This window comes from Canis lupus, chromosome 19 (assembly GCF_048164855.1).
Source record: "Canis lupus baileyi chromosome 19, mCanLup2.hap1, whole genome shotgun sequence".
NCBI classification, from domain to species: domain Eukaryota; kingdom Metazoa; phylum Chordata; class Mammalia; order Carnivora; family Canidae; genus Canis; species Canis lupus.
In genome coordinates this window covers 58,506,804-58,518,229 of record NC_132856.1, presented here as the reverse complement: position 1 = coordinate 58,518,229, position 11,426 = coordinate 58,506,804, and the positions used below count along the sequence as shown (strand labels likewise).

Below are 11,426 nucleotides of genomic sequence, written 5' to 3'. Positions count from 1 at the left end.
CCCGAGTGAACTGCTGTGTCGGTGGGCGGGGGGCAACGGGGGAGGGGGGGCAATCGCCGCCAGCGAACACCACAGTGCTCCCCCAATGTACGCGATGCGGTGTCTGTGTCCCTGTGCCCTACAGGACGCTGGTGGCTGAGGACAGGCCCAGCCAGCAGTGGCTCTCACTCTCGGGGACAGTGAGCGTGTGCTCGGGGAGCCCCAGCTGAGCCGGGGGGACCACCTGCGGCCCAGGCCCGCCCACCCATGGGGTCCCCATCAGAGCCAGTAGAGTCCTCTGGGGCACCTGTCCTCTGCCCAGGGCCAGGCCCCCCCACCTCTGATGCCCGAGCTGTTGATAGTCTGCGGCGTCGCTCCTGTTCCCGCTCCCGCCTCCGGAGAGGAAAAGCTCAAGGACAGTGTGACAAGCTGGTCACAGGCTGTCCCTGGTATCGCGGGTAAGATAGGCAGCCAGACTGGAACAGAAGAGGCTTTGAGAGCGGGCTTCCCAGCCTACCGTGGCCCGTGGTGGGGCGCCAGGCACTGGCCCCCAAGGTCACATCCCAGGAGGAGGCAGCCCCCCCTCCCCGGGCACAAACCTCCCGGGCTCGCCCATATAAGCCGGAGCAGCCCAGCCCCTCACGGCAGCCGGAATGGGGGCTCTGGCGCTCTGGCCGCTGGCCCTGGCGCTGTCGGGGATGGGGCCCCTGCTGGGAGCCGAGGCCCCCGGAGGTGAGGTCTCGGGCACCCCGGCCTCGCCCGGAGAGCCGGCCACAGGCACTGGGGGTCTCCTCTTCCAGCCAGACTGGGACTGGCCGCCTGGCGCCCCACAAGACCCCCTGTGCCTGGTGACCCTGGACAAGGGAGGCAACGGGAGCAGCCCCCCGCTTCGGGTGGCGGGGGCCCTCCGAGGCTACGAGCACACCTTCCTCGAGGCCGTGCGGCGAGCCCGCTGGGGTCCCCACGACCTGGCCACCTTCGGGGCCTGCGCCGCCAGCGACGGCCAGACCACCCAGCTCTCCCTGCGGCAGCTGCAAGCCTGGCTGGGGGCGCCCGGGGGGCGGCGGCTGGTGGTGCTGCACCTGGAGGAAGGTAGGTGCGCAGCCTGGAGCTGGCGGGCGCTGGCTCCGGTCTCCCGAGGAGGGGGTCGCTGCCACGCTCCAGATGGGGTGCTAAGCGCACCCGTGCTCCAGAGCCGTCCCCAGCCTCCCGGGGACAGACGCCGATGGCCCAGGAGCCAGGCGCCCTTACGTTCCTGGCTAGGGCCTCCCAAGTCCCCAAAGCCACCCACTCGCACACTTCTCAGGGAACGTGTTTCTCCCCTCGCCACGGCCACGAGGGAGCCAGAGGGAGTGCCTCTCCCGCATACCAGGCAACCCCGCGACATGTGGCCTGGCCTCAGGAGCCCCTGGCCGCAGACAGTCCCCCTGTAGGGAGTGGCTTCCCCCAGGGAGATCCCCAGGGAGTCCACTGTAACAGGTGGCAGCCTTACCCCCCACCCTGCGGGCTACCCGTATCGGGGTGCCAAACCTCTCCCACCAGGTCCCCTAGGCTCCCAGTCGGGGTGGGGGCTCTCCCTGAAGGAATGGAAGGCAGGCTTCGGGGAGGGGTTTGGGCTTCAGTGGCTCAGGTGTCCCCTCCCTGTTTGTCGTGGCCACAGTGACATGGGAGCCAGCGCTGTCGCTGAAGTTCCAGGAGCCCCCACCTGGAGGAGCCAGTCCCCTAGAGCTGGCGCTGCTGGTGCTCTACCCTGGGCCAGGCCCTGAGGTCGCTGTCACCGGGGCTGGACTGCCAGGCACCCAGGTACCAGGGCTTGGATGGGGCAGCCCTTGCCCAGCAGAGGACGGGCCCAGGATGCAGTGTTTGGGTTTGAGAGAGAACGTGTGCAAGTGAGAGGGGAGCAGAGGGAGAGGGACGGCAGCCTCCCTACTGATCGGGGAGCCCGACTTGGGGCTTGATCCCGGGACCCTGAGATCATGACCCAAGTTGAAAGCAGACACCCGGCTGAGCCCGCCAGGCGCCCGGGGAATAGGGGTGTCCCGGTTGGAATCCTGAAGGACGGTCAAGGGCAGTGGGCAGAGCAGGACAGGCATCCGCACCCCAGCTCTGCTGAGCCCCCATCTCCACAGAACCTTTGCCGGTCCCGGAACACGCGCTACCTGGTGCTGGCCCTGGACCACCCGGTGGGGGCCTGGCACAGCCCTAGGGTCACCCTGACCGTGCACGCCCGAGGAGACGGTAGGCGCTCAAAGATGGGGAGCCGGGGCCGGGTGGGGCCGGGTGGGCTCTGCCCCCGAGCACTAAGCTGTGCCCCGGGACGTGCAGGTGCCCCGCTGAGCACCCCCCAGCTGCAGGAGCTGCTGTTCGGGCCCGACGCCCGCTGCTTCACGCGGATGACGCCCGCGCTGCTCGTGCTGCGAATGCCCGGGCCCACGGCGGTGCCGGCGCGCGGCCTGCTGGACCTCGTGCCCTTCCCGCCGCCCAGGTGTGCGCAGGCCCGGGGTGGGGGTGGGGGTGGGGGTGGGGGTAGGGGTGGGGGTGGGGGGCCCGCGCACCCGCCCATACGCCCTCCTCCGCCTCCCAGGCCCTCCCGGGAGCCCGCGGAGCCCCCTCCCAGCGCAGACCCCTTCCTGGAGACGCTCACGCGCCTGGTGCGCGCCCTGCGCGGGCCGCCGACCCCCGCCTCGCCGCCGCGCCTGGCCCTGGACCCCGGCGCGCTGGCGGGCTTCCCGCAGGGCCTGCTCAACCTGTCGGACCCCGCGACACAGGAGCGCCTGCTGGGCGGCGAGGAGCCCCTGCTGCTGCTGCTGCTGCCACCCCCCACGGCCGCGGCCGGGCCCCCCGCGCCGCCGCCCCGCCCCGCGTCCGCGCCCTGGGCCGCGGGCCTCGCCCTGCGCGTGGCCGCCGAGCTGCGGGCCGCGGCCGCCGAGCTCCGCGGGCTCCCGGGGCTGCCCCCCGCCGCCGCGCCGCTGCTGGAGCGCCTGCTCGCCCTCTGCCCCGGGGGCCCGGGGGGCTCGGGGGGCCCGGGGGACCCGCTGCGCGCGCTGCTGCTGCTCAAGGCGTTGCAGGGCCTGCGCGCCGAGTGGCGCGGGCGGGAGCGGGGCGGGCCCCCCCGGGCGCAGCGCAGCGCGGGGGCGGGGGCGGCCGACGGGCCCTGCGCGCTGCGCGAGCTGAGCGTGGACCTGCGCGCCGAGCGCTCCGTGCTCATCCCCGAGACCTACCAGGCCAACAACTGCCAGGGCGCGTGCGGGTGGCCGCAGTCCGACCGCAACCCGCGCTACGGCAACCACGTGGTGCTGCTGCTCAAGATGCAGGCCCGCGGCGCCGCGCTGGCTCGCCCGCCCTGCTGCGTGCCCACGGCCTACGGCGGCAAGCTGCTCATCAGCCTGTCGGAGGAGCGCATCAGCGCGCACCACGTGCCCAACATGGTGGCCACCGAGTGCGGCTGCCGGTGACCCCGCGCGGCCCCGCGCACCCCGAGTCGGCCCGGGCCACCGCCCCAATAAAGAGCAGCAAGCAGCAGCCGTCGTGTACGTGCGCCCGCGCGGCCAGGCCGGGTCACCCCGCGCTCCCGCCCGCACCTGCGTCCGCGCCGTCGGGGCTCGAGGGAGCAGGCGCGGGGGCTGCAGCACTCGCTTTATTAGGCTGAGCCGCGGGGCCACCGCCCGGCGTCCCGGAGAGGGGGGGTCCCGGGCCTGGCTCAGTCCCGGCCCTTGCGCGCCCGGTGCTTCCTCCGGCCCCGAGGCCGGTCCTCGTCCGCGCGCCGCGGGGAGTCCCAGGCCGGCCTCTTCGTGGATCCTGGGCCGCGGGGGTCCCGCGCCCACGGCCGCCGGCCCTGTTCGCGAGCCTCCCAGCGCCGGGGCGGGCCTCCTCGCGGCTCCCCGGCGGCCCGGGGCCTCTCCCTCCGCGGCCTCTCCCTCCGCGGCCTCTCCCTCCGCGCCGGCTCCGTGGGCGCGCGCTCGTCCCCAGCAGCCTTCTCTGCAGCCTCCGGGCTCCCCGCGGCCTCGGCCTTGTCCTCTGCCTCCGCCGGGGGCGCGGCCGGTCCCGCCGGGGGCGCCCAGGCCTCGGGCTTGGGCTTGGGCTTGGGCTTGGGCTGCAGCGGGTGCAGTGGTGCGGTCAGCTCCCCCCTCCCCGCGCCCCGCCCGGTTCCCGCCGCCCCCGCCGCCCGCGGTCACTTGCAGGAAGCGCTTACCGGGGGCGATGCGCGCTCCGGGGCCGAGCTGGGCGGTACCCAAGGCTCAGGGACAGGTGCGGGCGCGGCTGCGTCCCCGGCCACAGCATCTAGGAGGGGAGGGGAGTCCTTCCTGGGGAAGGCCCCCCGCCTCCGCCAAGGCGCCCCCTGCCTTCCATGTCCCCCTCCTTCCACATGCAAAAGGGCTGCAGGAGCTCCCGGGGACGCACTGCCAATGGGGGGCTCCCAGGGCCAGTCGTGGGGGGCAAGGGCCCTGAGGGGTGAGCACCTGTTCCCGGAGGAGAGAGGTGCACCAAGATCCAGTGCGGGAGGGGGGGCCCCCTCGGGAAGGGGCACCCCAGGTCAGCCAGAACTGCGCCCAGTGGGGCAGGGGGAGCGAGGCCCCCTCACCGAGTCCCTGCTAGGGAGGAGGGGAGCAGCCGGGCCCCGGGGCGCAGGCTCACCCCGGCACAGCTGGAAGGCAGAGCCCAGCAGCGCCACCAAGGAGGCGAGCACCAGGCACTTGTTGAGCGACAGGTCTCCCCAGGGCAGCTCGTCGCTGGGGGCCGGGGGTGGCGGTGGCCGCTGGGGGGGCGGCGAGGCCTGCGCCTTCCTGCGCGCGGGGCTCCGGGGGGCTGCAGGGAGCAAGCACTAAGCTGGGCACAGCCCTGGGGGCAGCCCTGCACCCCAAAGTCTGCTGCGCCCTGCCCGGGGCGCCCTGCACGAGGGGCCCTGCATGCCTCAAAGCTTCACTGGGACAGAGAGAACAGTCTAGAAGGTAATTCACTGAAGCCTCACAGCACGCAGGCCGCGTTAGCACAAGTCAGCTGAGGGGTCAGCCCTGGTAGTTACAGCTGGTGACGGGGGGACAGCACACAGCCTGCAGCCCCACCACGTCCTGTTCCCCTCCCCCTAGACCCCCAGACCGAGCCTAGGGCCTGCCCCCCTTGGGCCTGCCCCCCTTGCCGGATGCGGCCCCTCTCCCACCCCACCCCTGCCTTCTGCAAACCTACTTGCTCCTGCCTTCAGCCTCTCTTTCCCGGGTCCTGGGGCCACTTTGGCCACAGGCTCCTTTTCTGTCTTCTTGGGCCGCCCATCCGCACCACCTGCGGGGCTGCCCTCAGCTGCCAGCTCTTGAGAATCCTAGAAGGAGTCATCAGTGGCCCCGGGGGTGGGTTCCTTCCCCTCTCCCCACCAACAGAGCCCCAACCCTTCCCGTGGGGGTGTAGGAAAGCCACCCCTTGGCCAAACCCCAGGACCCCGGCTACTCACGTGGGGCCAGCTGCTGGAGTCCACCAGCCTGGGCATCGCTGTTGTAGGAAAAGGGGGAGACGCAAGGTCATGAGACCCCCCCCCCAGCCGCGAGCAGGCCCCTCCCCCCCCCGCTGGGCCCCGCTGGGCCAGGCGCCGCAGCCCTGCCCAAAGGCACCTAGCGCATTGCCCGCAAGCTGGGATTGGAATCCCGACCCGTGTGGCCCAGGACCCATGTGTGTGGGGCTCCGTGTAGACGCCCAAAGGCACCCCCGTGGACACAGGGCTCGGCAGCGGGGGGCAAGTCTGAGCCAGTGCAACGTGGGCCTCTGAGTCCTGGCCTGTGACGTGAGCAGCAGGACAGGCCCGGGGCACCCTCCTGCCCGCCCTCCGGGGTTACCTCGAGCCCTGTCGTCCTGGGGCTGGGCAGGGCAGGGGGCCGCCGGTGTGGACAGGTCCTCGCCTGCCTGGCGGCTGCCCAGGCCTCCATCCAGCTCCTGCAGCGCCCTGGTGGTCATGGAGACGGCGGGGCCCGGATCGGAGCTGGGGATCGGAGCTGGGGGGGTGGCTGGGGAAGGGGCATCGTGGGTCAGCGGCATCCTGCACTCGCTGGGTCCCTGCCGGCCCGGCCGACCTGGGGGCGCCCCCCACACATGGAGCCTCCCTCACCTGGCGAATTCAGGCGCCTGTGGGTGTGGCCCAGCGCCCCCCACCCCCCGCAGAGCGCCCCTCCCTGAGCTCACAGGGGCTGCTGGGGCCCAGAGAGGGCTGGGACCCACCCAAGGTCACCCGCAGGTGAGCGGAGCTGAGCCGCGGCCCCAGGGCCAGCTCATGTTCTCTGAGACCAGCCACTATTTTTATCTGGCGCCGAAGGCCAGCGGCTGGACCAGCGCCCCCCCCCAGCCCCCCCGCCCTTGCCCCCGGGGGTCTCGCAGCCTCAAGCCCTTCCCGCTGCCCCCAGCCCCGCATCCAGGAGCCCCTGCAGCCACGCCCTGCCCCCCTCTGGCCCCGATGGTGGGCGGGGCCCAGCCTGGGAGCTTGGGGGGCTGTGCGGGCCGGGCCACCCGCCACCACCCGCCACACGGAGCCACCAGCCACGGGTCCACGCAGCCTGGGGGCCACGGCGGCTGCCGCTTCCCAGAGCCGCGCTTCTGGGCCTCCGGGGCGCCTGGCTGCGGCGCTGCTGTGTCCCCACGGTTCTGCTCAGAGCACTGACCCCCCCGGGGCTGGAGCCAGGCCCTGGGGCAGCGGATATGTGCCCCCCAGGCCTGCAGGGGGGCAGCCACAGGAGCGGGGACCCCCACGCACCCCACGGACCCCCGCGCTGCCCAGGCCTCCCCGGCCCACCTACCGCACGGCTGCCGGGACCTGGCAGTCGGAGCTCGGGGAGCGGCCGGGACGGGCAGCGACAGGTGGCTGGGGGCAGCGGCGGGGCCCAATCGGCTCCGCGGGCGGAGAGCAAAGGGGAGGAGGGCGGGCGGGAGGCCACTGCGGGGGGGCACCCTCGAGGCTGGAGGGTGACACCCGCCCCCCCGGCAGCACAGGGCCCTGCTGGTGCCCCTGAGCCCCAGGAAAGGAGGTCACCGGGTCACCTTGCTGTGTCTCCTGTGTGGTCGGCAGGCCCCCGAAGCCCCGAGTGTGTGCCCGGCTCAGCAGCTTGTCCCTGTTCCGGAGGGGGGCACCTGGGGCACGAGGGCCGTCGGGGCGAGGCACCAGCTGTCGGGCCTAGAATCCGTATTCCGTAACTGCTCGATGACCGCGGGCACTGGCATGCCGCTACCATGTCATAGCTCCAGAAGATTCTTCACCCCAAAAGCACCCTCCTCCCTGTTAACCAATCTCCCCCCTCCCCCGGCCCCCCCAGCCCCCCATCCACCTCCCCGTCCGTGGATGAGCCCGTCCTGGACGTGTCACACACGTGGACTCCCACCCCGCGGGGCCTCCTGTGTCTGGTCCCCTCCCTGAGCCTGGTGTCCTCGGAGTCCATCCACGTGGGGCAGGTGTGGGGCCCCTTCCCCCGCCGAGGCTGGGTCGTATCGCGGGTGTGGACGGGTCTCACCGTGTGTCCCCGCTCCCCTGTGGATGGACTGGATTTGCTTCCCCCTTTCAGCTGCCGTGAACAGGGCGTGCAAATACGTGTTTGAATCCCTGCTTTCAATTCTTCTTTCTTAACACCTGCTCTACGAGATAGACTTTAGGGACCACACGGGTCTCCCGTAAATGGAAGTACAGTTGCTAACATTAAAATGTGTGAAGATAGGGACCCCCTGGGGGCTCAGCGGTGGAGCGGCTGCCTCTGGCCCAGGGCGTGACCCCGGGATCCCGGGATCAAGTCCCTCCTCGGGCTCCCCGCATGGAGCCTGCTTCTCCCTCTGCCTGGGTCTCTGCCTCTGTGTGTGTGGGTCTGATGAATAAATAAATAAAATCTTTTAAAAAAATGCGTGAAGACAAATCGAGGTTGCATAACAGTGAGTTCCAGGGGCGCCTGAGTATTTGAGCGTCAGACTCCCGATTTCTGCTCAGGTCATGATGTCAGGGTCTTGAGATCGAGTCCCACGTCGTTTCTGCGCTCTGCGTGGAGTCTGCTGAGGATTCTCTCTCCCTTGGCCCCTCCCCTGCTCACACACGTGCTCTCTCTAAATAAATAAACAAGCCTTAAAAAAAAAAAAAACACCCAAACAATGAATTCCATGTAGTATAGTTGAATTAATACGCCCTGTGAGCTTATGTAGAATCTTGAAATACCACTTCACCCAGGAATGACCAAAACCCAACCAACTCGACCGCATGACCTGAGCTGAAATCACCAACACTCGACCGACTGAGCCCCCAGGGCCCCCCAGAGGGCCCCCCTCCCCCAAATGTAACCCCCTCCCACAGGAGCTGTGCGAACAAACCAAACCCTAACATCAACTGTCACAAACTTATCCCGAAAGCATCAAGAAGCGTTTAAATCCTCCACTTGAGCCAGATGTTCTAAAATTTGTGATGGGATAGGACATCTGTCGCTGTAGGTCTGTGGTTCTCCGCTAGGGGCGACTCTGCACCCCTCGGGGTGGGGGTCGTCCCCCGTGGGTGCCCCTGGCATCGAGAGCGTGGCGGATGCTGCTCAGGCCCCCACGCTGTGATGGGCCACAGAGGGCGATGGGCCTCCCGTCTGGAATCCGAACCGCCCGCAGCAGAGCCGGCGGCCGGTTAGACCCCGGTACACGAGGTGGGGGGGGGGGCGTCAGAGCTGGAGAGCGGCTGCGGACTCACAGACCCCGGATGGCAGCCCGGCCAAGTCTGGGCGTCCTGGCGTCCGGGCGTCCGTCCTTTGTGATGGGGAGAAGCCTGAGGCACCTGCGTGGGGAACGGGCCTCCGCCGGGGCAGGAATGCCGTCGCCCCCCAGGACCTGCTCCCCGCACTTCCCTGGTCCCCCGGGGGCTCGCACGAGGCCCTGTGCCGGAGCTCGGCCTTCCCGACACCCCTCTTGCGCATCGTGGGTTAATCGTACCCCCAAAGGGTTCTGTTCCAGTCCTGCCACCCAGAACCTCAGACTGTGACCTTGGGGCGTCAGCTGTAGACTGAACATTGTGCCCCCCAAAGCTTCTATGTTGAAACTCAGCCTCCGGTGCGATGGTACATGGACGTGGGGCCTTTGGGGTGAGCGGGCCCGGGGAGTGGAGCCCCCGTGGAAGGGATCAGCACCTCATGGGAGGGGCCCCAGAGAGAGCCCCCTGCCCCCCAGCACACGCGGACATGGGGAGGCGACGGCCGCCCACCAGCCAGCGAGGGGGCCCTGCCGGACGCCAGACGGGCCCGGGCCTGGATCTCGGATTTCTGGCCTCCAAAGCCCAGCCCGTGCCCCCAGCCCGTGGGCCCGTGACGCCGTCCTGCGGCCGAGCAGACTGACACGGGGCGCTGCCTTTAGTGGAGGCCGCGCAGGGCAAAGTGGCCCCGATCCCCAGGATGGCGTCCCTGAAAGAGAAGATGACGTGGAGCGGGCGGGGAGGGACGCGGCCCCCAGGGGCTGCAGGGACAGGGAGGACGCCCCCAGGAAGCTGCACCCCACTGGCTTCCCCACCCCCCCCAGAAGCTGCTTTCGGCTGCCCTGTTGTGGTTCATGGTCACAGCGGCTCTGAGACACTCCTACACCTGGACCCCTCATGCTCCCCAAGTGATTGTGCAGGGACACAGGGTCCCCTGCTCTGGGCGGCTCTGGGCTCCCCTCTCAAGATGCAAAGTCACATCCTCGGTCTGCACCCAGGCGTTTGCAGCTGGACAGCCTGGGCCGCTCCGGGGTCTCCAAGGGGCAGTGGGTCCAGGCCGCTCAAACTCTGAGCTGCCGAGGGGTCCCCAGGAGCCACCACGAAACCCGGCCAAGCTGCCCACCACGTAGCTGAGGCCGGCAGCCTCCCGCACCCCAAAGCAGGGCTCACACTGTCCCTTGTGACACAGAGAAACCCGAACATTGGGCAGCCCTGGTGGTGCAGCGGTTTGGCGCCACCTGCAGCCCCAGGGTGTGATCCTGGAGACCCGGGATCGAGTCCCACATGGGGTTCCCTGCGTGGAGCCTGCTTCTCCCTCTGCCTGTGTCTCTGCCTCTCTCTCTCTCTCTCTCTGTGTCTCTATGAATAAATACAATCTTAAAAAAAATGAAAAGCAAAAGAAACTCGAACATTTCGATGATGCAGACGAGCTCAGAGAGACCGTTTCTAGCACGTGCAGCACGCGCCGGTCCAAACCCAGACACCCTCACACCGGTGTTCGTTCCCGGCGCGTGTGTAGCTTTTGTTTTAATATTATTTACAGAATCTTATTTCTGTGTTTTTTTTTTTTTTCAGCTGAAAGGTCTCACATTTATTACTGAACCAACCTACCCATGCTAATTTTCTCTGTATCGTTCCAATTTTAGTATATGTGCTGCCGAAGCGAGCTTATTTCTGTGTTTTAAATAGACGCCACACCCCACACGGGGCTCGAACTCACGACCCCGAGATCAAGGGCCGCACGCTCTACCCATTGAGCCAGCCAGCCACGCCTGCATACTCACTTTTTAAAAACTGGCATCGTGGGGCACCTAGGGGCTCCGCTGGTGACGCCTCTGCCTTAGGCTCAGGTCGTGATCCCAGGGTCCTGGAATCGAGTCCCACAAGGGGCTCCCTGCTCAGCGGAGAGTCTGCTTCTCCCTCTGCCCCCCCCCCCGCTAGTGCTCTCTCTTTCTTTGTCAAATAAATAAAATCCTAAAAAAGAATAAAATAAAACTACCATCATGGGCGCCTGGGTGGCTATCAGTAAACCGCCCGGCTGTTGGTGTTGGCTCAGATTTTGATCTCAGGTCGTGATCTCAGGGTCATGATCTCAGGTCGTGATCTCACGGTCGTGATCTCAGGGTCGTGACCCGGAGCCCTGTGTCGGCCTCTGTGCTCGGTGTGGAATCTGCTTGAGATTGTCCTCCCACCCCCACCGCTCCTCCCCCTGCTTGCTCACTCTCTCTCTCATATGAATAAACAACTGTTAAAAAATACCGCCATCGTCCGTGAACACCTGAACATCACGTTTCGTAAGCCACACTTTGTTTTCCCTTAAGTGTATGTTACAGTTTGGTGGTTCCTGAAAAGCTAAACATAGAAGGACTCCGTGCCCACCACTGCCAACCCTACACGTGAACGTCCAAAAATTGACTGTGGTGTTGCTTGCCCGTATCCATGAATATACTAAAAATGATTGAATTGTACTCTTTATTTATTTTTTTTAAAGATTTATTTATTTATTTATGATAGACACAGAGAGAAAGAGAGAGAGAGAGAGGCAGAGACACAGGAGGAGGGAGAAGCAGGCTCCAAGCAGGGAGCCCGACATGGGACTCGATCCCAGGACTCCAGGATCGTGCCCCGGGCCAAAGGCAGGTGCTAAACCGCTGAGCCACCCAGGGATCCCCGAATTGTACTCTTTATACGAAAGTATTGCAGGGGGTCTGGGTAATTCAGTTGGTAATTCAAGCATCCAACTCTTGATTCCAGCTCAGGTCATGATCTCAGG

General features: G+C 67.4%; 2 protein-coding genes across 2 annotated transcripts; one reads left to right on the top strand and one right to left on the bottom strand.

Annotated features, from left to right (window-relative positions):
* The first annotated feature begins 86 nt into the window (after positions 1-86).
* On the top strand, positions 87-3,501 carry AMH (anti-Mullerian hormone). The gene is made up of 5 exons (XM_072787970.1): positions 87-1,071; positions 1,640-1,782; positions 2,109-2,217; positions 2,305-2,464; positions 2,564-3,501. The coding sequence occupies exons 1-5, from the start codon at positions 633-635 to the stop codon at positions 3,432-3,434; spliced, it is 1,722 nt and encodes a 573-aa protein (XP_072644071.1). The 5' UTR covers positions 87-632; the 3' UTR covers positions 3,435-3,501.
* A 166-nt stretch (positions 3,502-3,667) lies between these two features.
* On the bottom strand, positions 3,668-6,258 carry JSRP1 (junctional sarcoplasmic reticulum protein 1). The gene is made up of 6 exons (XM_072787977.1): positions 5,802-6,258; positions 5,423-5,460; positions 5,164-5,293; positions 4,615-4,785; positions 4,172-4,260; positions 3,668-4,072 (listed from the first exon to the last, which is right to left on the bottom strand). The coding sequence occupies exons 1-6, from the start codon at positions 5,998-6,000 to the stop codon at positions 3,680-3,682; spliced, it is 1,020 nt and encodes a 339-aa protein (XP_072644078.1). The 5' UTR covers positions 6,001-6,258; the 3' UTR covers positions 3,668-3,679.
* Positions 6,259-11,426: the final 5,168 nt, after the last annotated feature.

Excerpts from the sequence above, each read along its gene's own strand:
- AMH (XM_072787970.1), top strand. The coding sequence starts at position 633 with ATGGGGGCTCTGGCGCTCTGGCCGCTGGCCCTGGCGCTGTCGGGGATG. Across the intron at positions 1,783-2,108 it reads CTGGACTGCCAGGCACCCAG|AACCTTTGCCGGTCCCGGAA; the intron begins GTACCAGGGCTT and ends CCATCTCCACAG. Across the intron at positions 2,465-2,563 it reads GTGCCCTTCCCGCCGCCCAG|GCCCTCCCGGGAGCCCGCGG; the intron begins GTGTGCGCAGGC and ends TCCGCCTCCCAG.
- JSRP1 (XM_072787977.1), bottom strand. The coding sequence starts at position 6,000 with ATGCCGCTGACCCACGATGCCCCTTCCCCAGCCACCCCCCCAGCTCCG. Across the intron at positions 5,461-5,801 it reads CCAGGACGACAGGGCTCGAG|CGATGCCCAGGCTGGTGGAC; the intron begins GTAACCCCGGAG and ends TTCCTACAACAG. Across the intron at positions 4,261-4,614 it reads TGCCTTCCAGCTGTGCCGGG|ATGCTGTGGCCGGGGACGCA; the intron begins GTGAGCCTGCGC and ends CTCCCCTCCTAG.